This window comes from Amblyomma americanum, chromosome 9, assembly GCF_052857255.1.
Source record: "Amblyomma americanum isolate KBUSLIRL-KWMA chromosome 9, ASM5285725v1, whole genome shotgun sequence".
Classification (NCBI taxonomy): domain Eukaryota; kingdom Metazoa; phylum Arthropoda; class Arachnida; order Ixodida; family Ixodidae; genus Amblyomma; species Amblyomma americanum.
The window spans coordinates 83,730,750-83,745,603 of NC_135505.1; the positions used below are offsets into that span (position 1 = coordinate 83,730,750).

Consider the following 14,854-nt stretch of genomic DNA (forward strand, 5'->3'; position numbering starts at 1 on the left):
ACATGAAGTTTAGTGCGCCGCATATGTGTATGCTTTGCACAGGTATTTTTCACGCTAATGATACGTAAAAAAATAAAAAAATTTGCCTCAGCTCACGGGCCTGCTTCCCAGACTCAAGGAATCTCTCGAATTTTCTCACAGCACTCAAAAATATAGTGCGTACTTATACGTGCTAGTTTGTGCATATTTAAGTGCATTGTTTGGCATTAGAGTAAACGCATTCAGCGCAGTTGGGGTGCCTTCATATCTAACCATTGTCCTCATACCCAAAAATTCTGGACGAAAGCATTTTTGAGGAGGAAACGTTTTATGAACGCAATTTTTTTTCATATAAGATCTCACTATAACAACAAATAAATGGCAGGTCACCCGACGGCAGTCTTGAATTTTTTTTTCTATTCATGTTTTTGCTATCGTCAAAAGAGTTCCCCATTGGTTTTCTATAACAGTCTTAACTGTTTGATGCGATCGATGGAAACACTTTGGAAGAATGATTTTGCTGCACATTAGAAGAATGGACTACTATCTTAAATATTTGCGCAGAAGTATCTCAATTTGCCAACTGCGAAAAATTTTGTCCCAAATTGTGGGACATGATCTGCGTCAAGCTAGTTGATAATAAAATTGTAGGTTTTGGCCTTACTATAAATGAAGTGAGCGCAGTTGTGGTGCCTTCATGTCCGCTCATGTTCCTTTTCTTTGTCAGGTTAGGCCATGATTTGCATATGTAAACATTCTGCGCGGCCATAAAATAGTTGAATTTCACCTAGCTGTTCGTCTGTTCGTCTGTTTCGTCACGCTGTTGTTATGGAACCAACTAGGCTAGCAATTGGACTTCAGCAATATCAACGGATCAACTTCGACGTTGAAAATGAGCTTATCTAAATTTTATTCATGGTTGTATTGTTTAAGACTTCCACATAGGAGCATCAAGTCTACATCTGTTGGAGCCAGACCAAAGGTGCCGTTAGAACTTCATTATACACGCTATGAACCCAGGCTGTTTGCCTTTAATCGGACCAAAAAGAAAGCTAGAGAGGGATAAAGGATACGTGCTTAGGTTTGTACAGATTGTGTAAAAAACGAGAACCCAAAACACGGAACGAAACAGAGCTTGAAGACTAAAAAAAAGCGACTGCTATCGCTATTCATACTTTCTGCAGCATGAGCAGAAAGAGAGCAAATTGTACACTTCCGTTCGTCCCTTCTACGTTCTTCAGCAGGTGGCGCTCGAAATTCCAGCTGCCTCGAAGAACCAATTCTAGAAAACTGCACCACTGTTCGACTTCTGTGGAGATTTATGCCAAGCAGGAATAAGTGCGAGGCCGGATTTGTCTGCACAGATAACAAGAATGCATTTGAAACCGAAGAAAAGTGCAATGCAACATGCCCTCCTGGTGAGTTAGCCCTCATAAACATCTTTTTGTCGTCAAGCGTTCTCTTGAATCATGCGGCAACACTATTTTCTTGACTCTGCGAAAACACCTAACCTGTTTCGCAGAGAGAGGCAAAACGAATCACAATCATGTTTATTTATACAAGAAAAAAATACAGCCTAGGTAAATGTATACAGAAGGAGGTCCCGTAGTTAGTGACTGTACTGGGACCTCCTGATATCCATAATGATATCCGTAATGAAGAAAACAATCGCAGCATGCTCCGAATCTTTTGCGCATTATGGATATCAACGAACTGGCCCAAGCTACCAATCTAGGGCAATAGTGGCAATAACTAGAATGCCGTTATCTGTTGGTTGATATAAAGGTTAAAGAACTACATAAGTGGTGCATATATTCATATTTTGAGGCTATTTTAAATGTTCAAAATAAGAGTATACCTCAAGTTAGAGCGCACGCGATATCACATTTATCCTTTTTAGTGCAAGATGTGCGCGGGAACAACCTCGCATATCCCCTGTCAGACTGGGAGCAAAATATTGCCCAAAACTGACTATTTCCTGAGAGCATGTGCTGGCTCTTCCTTAAGACCAGCAAGTTCTCTATACATTTACTTATTAAGTTACGTAAACCGAAACATGGTTTAGTGGAACTGATTTTGTCTATAGATATGAACTGAACAAGTACGAGAAATAAATCAGAGCGTTGTGTTACTTCGAGAAGGTAGTGACCGCAGATTCGGATCACGAGATGAAAATAGCAAGAATGAGAATCGGGAGGAGCGCATTTGGCAGGTACGCTCGGATCATGAATGGCAGTTTTCTAATTGATATCACGAACAGAAAAGTGTACAACAGCTGTATCTTATCGCTACTCGCCTATGACAAAACGTGGAGATAAATAAGAAGGGTTCTACTACTTAAACTGAGGAAAATGCAGTGAGCTATGGGAAGGAAAATGATAGGTGTAACGTTAAGGTACAAGGAGAGCGCTGAGTGGGTCAGAGAACAAATGGAGGTTTTAACATCGTAGCCAAAAGCAGGAGGAAAAAATGGTCTTGGGCACGGGATGTAATGCGAAAACAAGATAACCGATGGATTCCAATAGACAGCAAACGTCTCAAGGGCGGCAGAAACTTACATGGACGGCATAGATTAAGTTTGCGGGGAGAGTGGCTACTGCTGGCACAGGACAGGGTTATTGGAGAGACATGGGGGAGCCTTTTGCCCTGCAGCGGGCGTAGTCAAGCTGATGATGACGATGATGATATAACGTAGTTGAGAAAGCAGGCAGTTTAAAATCAAGAAAAGAAGCTGTCTTGCGTCGAACTGACCGGCATTGATAAGGTCAACTTGTGCTCCCCACGACAACGCTGGCGGGATGCTGTAGCTCAAGGTATATTTGGTAGTCGACGAGAATCATGAATCCCGTTGCACTAGGTAGCACTGAATTTAACAATAATTTCAAAATTTCGAGTTGAACTGCACCAAACACACAGAACAATCTGAAGCATCAGAACCAAGCTCTTACGAAAAGAGCCGTTCCCTATATATTCTCTCATAATTGGCATAGCACAGAGAAAGTGAGGAAGCCTCACGGAGGCTGCAGAAAAATAAGATTAAAAACAGTCGTAAAACAGTGCGATCGTTTTTGAGGCGCCATAACGTCTCTGCTAATAAAGCAGCGGTCGGATTTTAACACAATACTACTCATTAACAATTACGGCACTCGGTAATGATAACTTTAAGTGTAGCTGTGGATTACATTTCCAAAACGCTCACAGAAAGATATCAGACATATATACATGCTTTATATAGTTGGCACTACACTCTTTCACGCGCGCATGGCTCATCTGTCTCTCGTCCTTGCCTAGTTCGTGCACCACTAATTTCAGGGTCCAGTCCTTCGAAGCGATAAATTGCTGTTTGTGGTTGGTAAACAGACGAAGTATTCTTCCCAACCCCGGAGCAAATAGTCCGCAATGGCGACGCTCATTCCAAGATTCCAGCGGGGATGCAGCTGATTGCCTACGCGTCGTTCGTGCTCTCAGCTGGATGCAACCACCGCCGGCCCCTCGCTTTGGCTCCACACGGAAAGGTCGTTTACCCGCAGGCGCTGCGTTCCTTCTCGCGCAGTCTATCCGCCTCCGCAGAGACCGCTTGTACTGGCGCCGGCTTGCTCACAAATTGCGCTTGAAAAAATGACAGGCTTTCTGATGATTTTTAGCATCATGGTCGTCCTCCTAAAAAAAAAAAAACCTCCACGTTTCTCTGTAACGAAATTCCCTGATTGCTCGAGAAGGTTGTGACATCATCATGAAAGCCAATTTTGAAAATCTGAGTACTAGAAAGTTCGAGTACCTTAATATCATATAACATTATAGTACCGTCACTCCTTCTTCCACATCAATCGAGCTATGCATACCTACTAATCCACGTGAAAACACCACGAATGACCGCTAATCCACATTATAGCTCCCAATCAGCACGAGCTTTTCTTAACCCATATGCTGGGGTTGGCCTACTTCAAAAACTTGGGCGTTCACTTGGAAAATTTGGGCGTTGGCCAACTTCCATATGCTAACGCATTCTCTTTAAGAAATTGGTAAGAAGTCCCCAGCAGGCCCATCACCTCGAGCGTTTCCTCTAGCAATGAAATCATCACCATCATCATCCGCCTGACAAGGCCCGCTGCAGGACAAAGACCTCTACCATGTCTCTCTAATTATCCTGTCCTTTGGCAGCTGTGGCCGCCGTATCCCCGCAAACTTCTTAATATGATCAGCACAACTTATGTTCCGCCGCCCCCCGCTACTCTTGCCTTCTCGTTTAATGCAAACCGTTGCCCTTAAGGACCAACGATTTTCTTGCTTTAGCATTACATGTCCTGCCAAAGTTAATTCCTTCCTCTTTATTTTGACCAGGATGTCATTAACCCGATCTGGCCGCTTCAGGTCTCTTAACATTACACCTATCATTTTCTTTCCATTGCCCGCTGCGTGGTCTTTAACTTGAGCTGAACCCTTTCCGTCAGCCTGAATGTTTTTGCCTATAGGTGAGTTGCGGCAGTACTCACCTATAGGCAGAAGTGGACGGAGTGGGTGACGAAACAAATGCGGGTTAAAGACATCCTAGTCAAAATAAAAAGGAATAAATGGGCTTCGCCAGGGCATGTAATGCGAAGGCAAGGTTTTTAAGGGTAGTGGAGTGAATTACAAGTGAAGGCAAGAATTGCAGGGTCGGCAGAACGTTAGGGGGCAGGTGATATTAAGAAGTTTGCGGGCATGCATTGGGCGCAGCTGCAAAGAGCAGCTTAAATTGGAAAGACATGGGAGAGGCCTTTTCCCTGCAGTAGGCGTAGTCAGGCTGATGATGCTGATGATGATGGTAAGATACAACTTTTTATACTTTCCCTTTTACGAATATTGGTAAAGTGCCCTTCATGATAGAAGAAAACCTGCCCATATGCGCTCCACTCAATTCTCATTCTTCTAGGTATTTCCCTCTTATGAACAGGAACAGCGGTCACTACGTGCCCTAAGCAGATTTATTCCCTTACCAACTCCAGCACCTGGCTACCAACCGGAGAAGTGCTTTTCCCTTCTTAGACTACCGAATACTACTTTGGTCTCCTGCATGTTAATTTTTAGACCCGACGTTCTGCTCTGTCTGTCCAATAATTGATCATGGTTGACAGTTACTCCCGAGTGGCCTAGCAAGACAATGTCATCAGCGTGTAGCAGATCGCTTAGGTATTGCTTATTATTGTTATCTGCAACTGTTCCCAATCGAGGCCTCGAAATACCTCCTGCAAATAGGCGGTGAAAAGCATTGTATCCCTTCATGAAAACCTTCCTTTTTAAAATTTTATTGCTGACTTTAGGCAGCACTATGGTAGATTTGCGGCTGTTATAGACATTTTTCAGTATTTCCACATGAGACTCTTCTCCACAATTCTTCCGCGATGCCTGCACGACTGCTGAGATTCCCACTAAGTGAAATGTTTTCTCGTAAAAGGGGTTGGTTATATTGTGCGGATTTCTCTACCACGTGATTGAAAATGTAAATATGAACTATTGTAAAATATCATTTATGAAAGCCTACGTTACGATTCGATTGAAGTCTAAGGTTTTCATGACTCTATCAGCGGTTACCTTAAAGAATACCTTATAGGTAACCGACAGTAAGCTGATCGGTCTGTAATTTTTCAAGTCCTTGGTGTCTCCTTTCACATGAATTAAGTTAATACTAACGTTTTTCTAAGATTCTGGTACAGACGAGCTCATAAAACATTGCATATACAGGGTGGATACTTGTTTTCTAGCTAAATCTCTCCTCTGTTCTTCAACAGATCTGCTGATAGCTGATCCTCACCAGCTGCTTTTCCTCGTTGCATTGTTACCAAGGCTTTATTTCCTCTTTCGTTACTGACAGTATAAAGCATTGCTGTGCCCTACTGCGTCTTTCATGAACGTTCTCATTACATTCGCTACTGTACAGATTTGTGTGGAACTTTTCGGCTATTTTTAACTATCTTGTCCATATTGCTTACGACATTGCCCGCCTTGTCTCTTAACGCATAAATCTGGTTTTTACCTATGCCTATAGTTTCCTCTTCACTGCTTTCAGGCTACCTTCGTTCTTTAGAGCGTGCTCGATTCTCTCCATATTGAACTTCGTTATATCGGCCACCTTCGCTTGTTTTTTTACCTTCGAAAGTTCGGCTAGTTCTATCCTGTCTGTAGGGTCAGAAGCCCTCATGCTTTGGCGCTTTTTAATTAGATCTTTCGTCTCCTGAGATAGCTTCCTGATATCCTGTCGAACCGTCCTATCGCATATTTCTATGGCGCACTGCGCAATAACAGTGAGATTATCGTTTATTGCTTGAACATTGAGATCGCCTTCCCCAGTTAAAGCCGAATATCTGTTCTGCAGCAAAATCCTGAATTCCACTAATTTCCCTTTTACAGCTAACTCGTTAATGGGGTCCTGCTCCACTAGTTTCTTCTGTTTCCTCTTCAAATGTAGTCTAATTTGAGACTTTACCATTCTGTGGTCGCTATAACGTTCCGACGACCTCCACATCCTGCACGATGGTAGAATGAGCGCGCGCAGTATGAAGCCTTTTTCATCTTTAGTCTTACCACTGGAGGGCTTCCACGTCCGCTTGCTGTTATTTCGTTTGCAGAAGGGGGTATTCATGATCCGTAAATAATTTTTGTCAGCGGTCTCTACTAATAACTCTTCCTTGCTATTCCAGCAGCCTATCCCATAGTCACCTACCGCTTGGTCACCAGCCTGCTTCTTGCCCAACTTCGTGTTTAAATCGCCGATCAGCACAGTGTTGTGTGATTTTACTTCGTTCATTGCCGATTCCACATCTTCATAGAAGCTTCCAACAATCTGGTCATCATGGCTGGATGTAGATGCATGCGTAGGCCCTCACCACCTTCAGCTTGTACCTCCTATGAGCCTAATCACGATAGCTGCCGCACTCTTGTTATTACTATAAAACTCCTCTACATTGTCAGCTATATCGTGATTGATGAGGAATCCCACATCTACTTCTTGTCTATCCGCTAATCTGCGATAGCGCTGTGTGTGCCCGCCTTTAGTACTGTGTAAGCTTCACCGGTCCTCCTAATTTCAATAAGCCATATGGCATCCTGTTTAATGGCCACTAGTTCCTAGAACTGCACTGCTAAGCTAGCCTCACTGGATAAGGTTCTAGCGTTAACGCTACCAGGTTCATATTCTAATGGCGGCCTGTCCGGAGCCAGAGATCCTTTGCACCCCACGCTGCGTCGCAGATGTGACCGCCTCCTCTCTCACCTGCTCCGCAGCCGCGTGGGACTGAGGGCCGAGGGTTAATTGGCTTGTTCATAAAAGCTTGTGGCCAAGTACTACACCAGGGCGGCCAGATCCTCTTCTGGTGAGGGAGGGCGTTGTCGGTTGTGGTCACCGAGAACAGTTCGCACCCTAGGCCTGGTTGTACAATTCCGTCTTCAAGCGGAGATTTCTTTAAACGCGATGGAAACTACGCGGCTCCAGAATTCGAACCCCGGTCCTCTTGCACGCTAGGCGGATGCTCCAGCTCTACGGCATCGTGACACCAGTAACCACCGTTTGCATAAAATTTGGGGGGCCACATGTATGACTGAGAATGTTCGAAGTGGTGCCAAATCACTGGTCATGTTCTGGAGAATAAAATACTTATTTAGATTAAGACTGAAATATGTGTTGGATTCGCACCGACGACCTTTGCGCCACAAAACCGTGCATTCCGCGGACATTCTCACGGCCATTACGGCTGAACTGTTTGTCGGAGTGTGCTTCGAATAGTGTCAAACGATTCGTCGTGTTGTGACGCTCAAGTTTATCAAATTTATTAACTGATATAACGAGGAAATATACTGGATATAGCAAAGGTGACTGTAAATTGCAAAAGTAGTGCAAAACCTATAAGGTAGATCTCGCAGCTTGTGTCTTAGAATAGATGCATTCCGAAAGGAACATCCGCGGATGCTAGGGTATACCGAGTAGCACTTGAAGCTCCCGTAGCTAACGCTCTGAAGTCGAACACTGAGGCATTGTTGGCGGATAATTTTTTGTAACTCCTGTGACCCTCATAGGGTATCTGTGGATGTCTTGTAGCCTTGGTAGATGGAACTGTGACGGGCAACAGGAGTTGAATTGTAGCCGTTAAATACATTCCTGCAACAATACAAACTAAATCTACACAAATGTGAACACATCAATAGGAGCAATGAAAATACAAACTGGAAACTAAATTGTAACTGTGAGATTAAGCCTTTAACAATCAACTGCATGAAAAAAATCAGCGCTCTTGGAAAGGTGTGGCGGAAAATTGTTCCAATCACGTATAGTAAAAGCAGAAATGAGCACATGAAATCGTTAATTCTAAATCCGTGAGGTGTTAATGATTCGGCATGACGATCTGACTTGTCAATAGATCCATTGCAGGTGACTACTAATTCAAACTGCGATGGTGAAAGCTACTCCGTACAGCAGCTCTAATCGTTAGTCTTGTTTCTGTAACCGTAGGCTTAAAGATGGCATTTCCCTCCAGTTGTCAGGCCAGGGATGTAAAGGAAACTAATGACGTGAATAACTACAGGTTAATTTCACTCTTCTCTACATATATTATGTACACAAGAATGTTCTCATCGTTGGTATTGTACTACCAAAGGTAAACAATCTTGACCTGCCTTTTCTACAGTTCCGCCTGATGAGCCTAAGCCTAAAAAGCACAACTGCAAGTACTGGCTGAGCCATCAATACCTGTGTCACAAGACTTCAATGAAAATGCACTATGACAAGAAGAACAGACTTCACAGAGTGCTGTGGATGACGCACTGCAAAGAGGAGGAACGCAAAGTTTATTCTTATGATTCAGTTGACCGCAAGTGCAAAGGTGAGGAATTGAAAAGCTGCATGAATGAATTCCTAACCTCGCTTATGTAAAGGTTACTGTAGGCCCAAACTTCCATGCTATTGAAACATTTCCCCAAACGCGTTTTCCTGCACATGTCCGTAATAGAATCAAAGCCTTAAAACTTTTTAAGTGGTCCCTTGAGCATTTAAAATTTCAGGCTTATGGCACTTCAAAGAACAATATAATCTTGTGTATAGAATTGGAACCTGACAAATTTATATAATGCAGGCATATATAAAATGCAAGAAGGCATCCAGGAGGCAGCGTCCATCTTAGTCTTCAAGTCCATGATTATTACAAGAAAAACTGAAAAATTAATAACTTTTTTGATTGCTGCTACCTGAGAATATACGATAGCAAGTCCTATACGGTTTTCAGCATAGTGAGATATTATGACCTTGTTTTGATTTGGGTTGAACAAAATGATTTCTTGAATATATCCATGAACCCTGCACTATAAATACATTAAAAATTATGAGGTCCACTTGTCTCCTTGCGCGCGGAAATGAGAAAGCTGTGTGCGATTCGACACCTGTGACACGTACTGCGCCAGCGAGAATGATTTTCTCGAAGTGAAGTGTGCATTTCGCCGGTTCTGGTGCTTAAAATTCGATTATTTCATGTGATATCATTTGTAGGCTCATGTTGATTGCTACTCTTCCAGTCCTTTTTAGAGCATCCGCTCTTCGTAACCCCTTTCAAAGTTTTGTTTTTTTTTTGTTTTCGGCGTCCGCAGCGCAACAGCGTTGGTTGGCAGGAGGGAATAAGGAGAGAAAGAAATCCCCTTAAATTTTACGGGAGAGCAGGGAGAGTGAAGGTTGAAGTATGGTGGCAGGCGAGAAGGGGTAGAGGCAAACTGTGGCCGCAGGTCAAGTCTGGGGAAGACGAGAATAGAGAGAGAGAGTACGTACCACCGTTCCACTGCCGGTGACATCGGCTCGCTCCGCAAAATTGGCAGCGATTCAGCGCGCTGCTGCAGTCGGCTGCGGCATTCTATATTTCCGCGAATCTTTGTACTTCTTCCTCACGATTGAAGCCGCAGGTACGCGGCTTTATCATTTTATTTCTAACGTGGCATTGTATTCGACTTAGCTCGACTGATTGCGGCCGCGCTACTGCTCCCACATTGCTCCAGGCTGTTGTATTTGATTTTTGTATATTGTCTTTGACGTTCCTAGCCAGCTTTAAATTTAGCCCGGCTGAGAGCGGCGGACATTATTCGATGACCGTCGATCACGCTTTTTGCTATCGTCGCCACCGAGTCAACGAGTTTTTGTGGGCATGAGCCACCGCCCCAATAAAGAGTTTCAATTGGCAGCCTTTTCGTTGTCTTCCTGACTCCCAGGTTGCCGTCATGACTATGTGAAAATTTAATTATTTATTTTTGTTTGTTCCTTGGCTTCTTTGTCTGTTTGTTTATTAGAACTGCTAATCCTATTTCGGATTGCGGCAGGTGCGCATAAATGTGTTAACAAGAGAGTGGTCTAGAATTGTCATAAACATTCAACTGGTCTGCACGTTAAGAAAAAAACAACAAATCGTGAGAAGCAAATAGAACCAACCTATGACGTATATAATGAAATAATACATCAAATAAGGCTACTGCCGGTAGCATTACACCTACAAAATATCAAAAGGTGGAAAACAATGCTGCTTATTAGAATATACAGAGAGGTTGTAGGAAATAAATAGTAGGAACACTGAAAACGAGTAAGCTTAGTGTGGCATTATAGTTTAACGCTGCATAGTTGAAATAAACAGTGTAAAGATGAAAAACTTAGATAGGTGTAATATTAAAAAAATAAACAGAAGCACTCACGGAATGCGAAGCTAATAACACGATATACTGTCCACTGCAATATCAAACTTTGTAAAATGGTGAACTATTACAAAAGGATGTACTCAGCCTCTTTCATTCTCAAATTGCTAGTGGAAAAAATGAGTATTTCAAGCAGTCAACGCGGAAAATATGCTCAGCCCATGTTACTCGTTATGATGCGTTGATCTCGCTTCGAAAAGTGGCGTATATTTGGTGGTGTCTCGATTTAGGTGTCTATTACTTAGTTGAAACGTGAGATTCAGCCGCGCGACATTCACATAATTCTACAATGATTTAGGTCCCTTAGTTCTCATTATTTAAGTAGGCGAATGTGGTATTATGTATTTGCAGAATATAAATCTGGCAGTTTGTCTCTTTTACTACTTGAAGATTGGGATATCTTCATTACTATAAAGAAACAAAAAGAAGTTAGCATATTGGAGTACAGATATAATCATTACTTTGCAGGCTAAAAGGGGCTACTCTTAAAAGTTGTCTAATGGAAAAGACTCGTTTTAGAGCTTTTGAGCTAATTCCATCCACGTCGTTATTTCACCTGTGGTCACAAGCTATTAGCTCGTCAATAGACTTATGCTGAGTTACTGCACTAAGTGGCGTATCATTATCGCAGTAGTAAAAGTCGAATTCATGCTTATACGTCGAACTTATCAAAAAAAAAGTCTGACAGCATTAATAGTCATCTGCTACTCTGTGCATCACTCAGTAATAGTTTCTATTGCTTTGTCAAGCGCTTCGTGGTAATTTTCTGCATTAATTTTCAAATAAATAATGCCGTCATCTGCGAATTACCGTATATCAACTTTAAGATTACTCGCTACATCGCTTCTGAAACTTAGGTAGACAACAGGGGCCAAGACGGATCCTTGGATGCACCACACACAATGTTTCCTATATTGCAGGTTTCATGATTAATTTCTACAAACTGTGCTCTCTCTAATAAGTAGTTTATAATCATATTAGCTATAGAGCCATGAGCTAGCTTCAACTCTAGTTTAATAATTATTTTAATGTGCACAACTCGATCAATTGCCTTCAAAAAATCTAGTAGTATTACATCTTGTTTCTGTCTATTTGTGCTATATGATAAGTAGTGGGCTAATTCTAATAAATACAGGGCTGCTAAAAGGCGTTGATGGATGATATTGTGAAATTGGGAGTGTTTGGTATCATTTTCAAAAACAAATTATGGTTTATTATGGTGTGTTCGAGTACATTAGATGGTGGACAGGCAATGGAGTTGAGTCTGTAGGTCATAAAAACAGGCTGGATGTCTGATTTGTGTATGGGGATAATTTTGGCTATTTTTCGTTCCTCAGATGGGTATATGTTGATATTTATTGATATTAAGGTTATTTATTACATTATAAGAAATCCGATGAGAACAGGCATGGTGCGCACTGCGACGCCGATATATACGATTGAGAAAAGGAGGACAGCCTAAAAGTTTGTCTGGATATTACTAAAGTACTTTGCCCTAAAAGCAACAGCTAGCTCTCGGCCATTCGCGTTACGTACTCTTTACCACCTTGAGAGCTTTTTGTGTGTGTAATGTGTCCCTTTAGAATTGTAAATTCTTTTAAATTTTTGAGCCAGAAACTGGCCACTTGTGAAGCTTTACAATTAGGGCGAGTTGTCTAGGAATGGAGACACTCTTCTAAGGCCGACACAGCGCTAAACGTAAGGACAAGAATGCAAAACTAGCGTTCACCAGAACGCACCACACACCCGAAGCATTCTCGAAGGCGGCGGGCCGATGGCAATCGAGCGTCGTACAGTGAGCAAATATCGAAAATACGTATGATATCGAAAAGACGTATGATTCGAAAAGATATATCGAAAATATCGCAGACGTATTATTTTAAGATTATAAATCTAGCCGTTTAAATATATTAGCCTAAGAATAAAGCAACACTGATCGCAGTGTTCGGTCTTTAGACATGATCTCAGGGCAAGGGCTTTCGGCCATATGCATAAACTCTGAAAAAGAAAACTTATCTATTTCGTGTTTTTGATTTACTTCACACTATGTACAATGCTGATCATTCTGGGCTGTTGGCATAGTCTCCTCGCATCGGATTTTGGCTTAGGAACAGCATTATACACGCTCCATTTTGCACCTCTTGCACTGCACCATACATTTTTGACCGATGTGAATTACGGCTACTATACTGAAAGACACCTTGTTAGTCAGAAGGTAGGAGAAATAGGTTATACCCTGGTAAAAGTGCTTCTATATAAGAAATAGGACCACCACTTTGGCATAGCCTTGGCATCGCTTTGTCTTATTCACACCCTGCACAACCCAGCCCTCACTCGCTTCCACAAACCAATTCTGAAAACTAGGCTGAATTACGCGGGCTCCAAAGGCATTTTTCTTGGCTTGGCGGAATTCTGTGTATCGTGTCCAAGGGCGCAGACAACTTGTTTAGACAATTTGACGTTTCCATACAGCATATCTTTCCTTAATTCGACTTCATTTTAAACCTTGAGAGTCTCAGAACCACCAACATTTGCTGCCGAACAGCTTCAATTCAGCTGTCAAGTAATTCTCAAAGAAAGGATTCAAAAGGCCAGGATTGGGTGATTCTTTTCTACTCACTAAAAAAAGATGTCATAAAATTTCTGAAGACAAATGACGGAAGACAGTCAAACATCTTTTACGTCCACATTTTGTGTAGGCATACGTTATCGTTTGCTGAACGATCAGACGATTTTCTTCTTGGTGGGATGCGTTCGTTGAATTGGTTTCTTCGCCATCTAGAATGCTTCAGGTGTGAGTTCTAGTTAGCGCCTGTGCCTTGTCTTCCGGTAGATCCGTACATTTCTCGTGCTAAAAATATTCTCTGTTAACTTGATATGGGTACAAACATTGTTTGCGAGTTACAGGCTGATGCATATAAGACTAATAGGCTGAACCTTAAATGAAACGATTTCTGGGCTCTTTCTAATTCACAATTTTGGCGCGTGCTTTGCGATGCCTGTTTGGGGCAGAAGCAACAAAACAAGAGAGTGAACAATAAACACATTCGTGTGTTCACGTACGCTACAAACCAAACCACCTTGGAAATGTAAGGAACTTTGGTTACTGGAAAATGCACATTTCAATAACTGTGTTCAGGGTGTTTTTATATAAAAAGAGCCATTTAATATCACTGTGTGGGCGCTCTGCAGAAACCATCTCATGACCCATTCCGGAGGCAGAACGATCTGCGATTGGTCAAGATTTTTTCATCTTCATGCCTCGAGGGTGGCACTGGTGACATTGATGAAACAAAATTTAAAAACCAAATGGAACATTTTCTGGATTTTAAATGAGTGGATATTTTAGATGCAATTTATTGCTCTGTACTAAGTAAATACTTTGACGAGACTGAGTACCCCCATTTTGACATATTCCTATCAACCAGATCTGTGAACAGGAAGTATACCGAGTTTCTTCCAGCAATGTAACCTGTGCACAGGTCATTCTTTGAGGGAAGAAGAAAAGCCTAATTTTACCAATACCGCCACATAATTTCCAGGTGAGGAATGAATTCCAAATAAGCTGTGACTTAACCGCAGTCAAGCCCTGATGAAGAAACCGGCTAGAATAGGGTCGCCAACCGAGTAGGGTTGGCGACAATTTCTCACTTAATTCAGTTTGCATTTCTAAAAAGAGAAACCTTTGTCGACTGTCTTTTTGAGTCTATACCACTTTAAGCACGCCAGGCGGGGCCTAGTGTGCCGGGAGAACTGGTATTGTTTACAAGTGTTGCACATGGCATATGCTTACAACTCAGGATGGGGATAATAAAGAAAGAAGAAGGAAACGAGGCCAGTTTCGCCTTCTGCCAATATTGCGACTGTACATTGTTCGCCAGGGGCTTATTATTTTTCAATCCTTTTAGGTTGCCTCACCCTAATATATGTATATTGTTCACATTGTGTAGACACCTCGGTTGCACCGCAAGGCCAACTCCCTAAGAAAGGGTTTGTGCTCAGAACCCGTGTTTGGGCATGCCCGCAACAAGTGATGCACACGACACATGTGCGGTGAAGCGTGACAGCGAGGGCACTCGCCGGCCGTTGACAGCTGGTCGTTAGTTTACCGATGACGAACAAATGGAGTCACAGCCGTTCCCGCCCGAATACGGCAGACAGGTACAACCTTTTTTCAAAAATA

The 14,854-nt window shown here is 42.4% G+C and overlaps 1 protein-coding gene across 1 annotated transcript in view; it reads left to right on the top strand.

Moving 5' to 3' along the window:
• The window catches only part of LOC144104948 (uncharacterized), a 33,587-nt gene that overhangs the window by 17,484 nt on the left and 1,249 nt on the right, over positions 1-14,854 (top strand). Inside the window, exons 2-3 of the mRNA XM_077638178.1 lie at positions 1,224-1,397; positions 8,637-8,831. Of these exons, the coding sequence (XP_077494304.1) occupies positions 1,224-1,397; positions 8,637-8,831 (369 nt within the window). The remainder of the gene's footprint in view (positions 1-1,223; positions 1,398-8,636; positions 8,832-14,854) is intronic.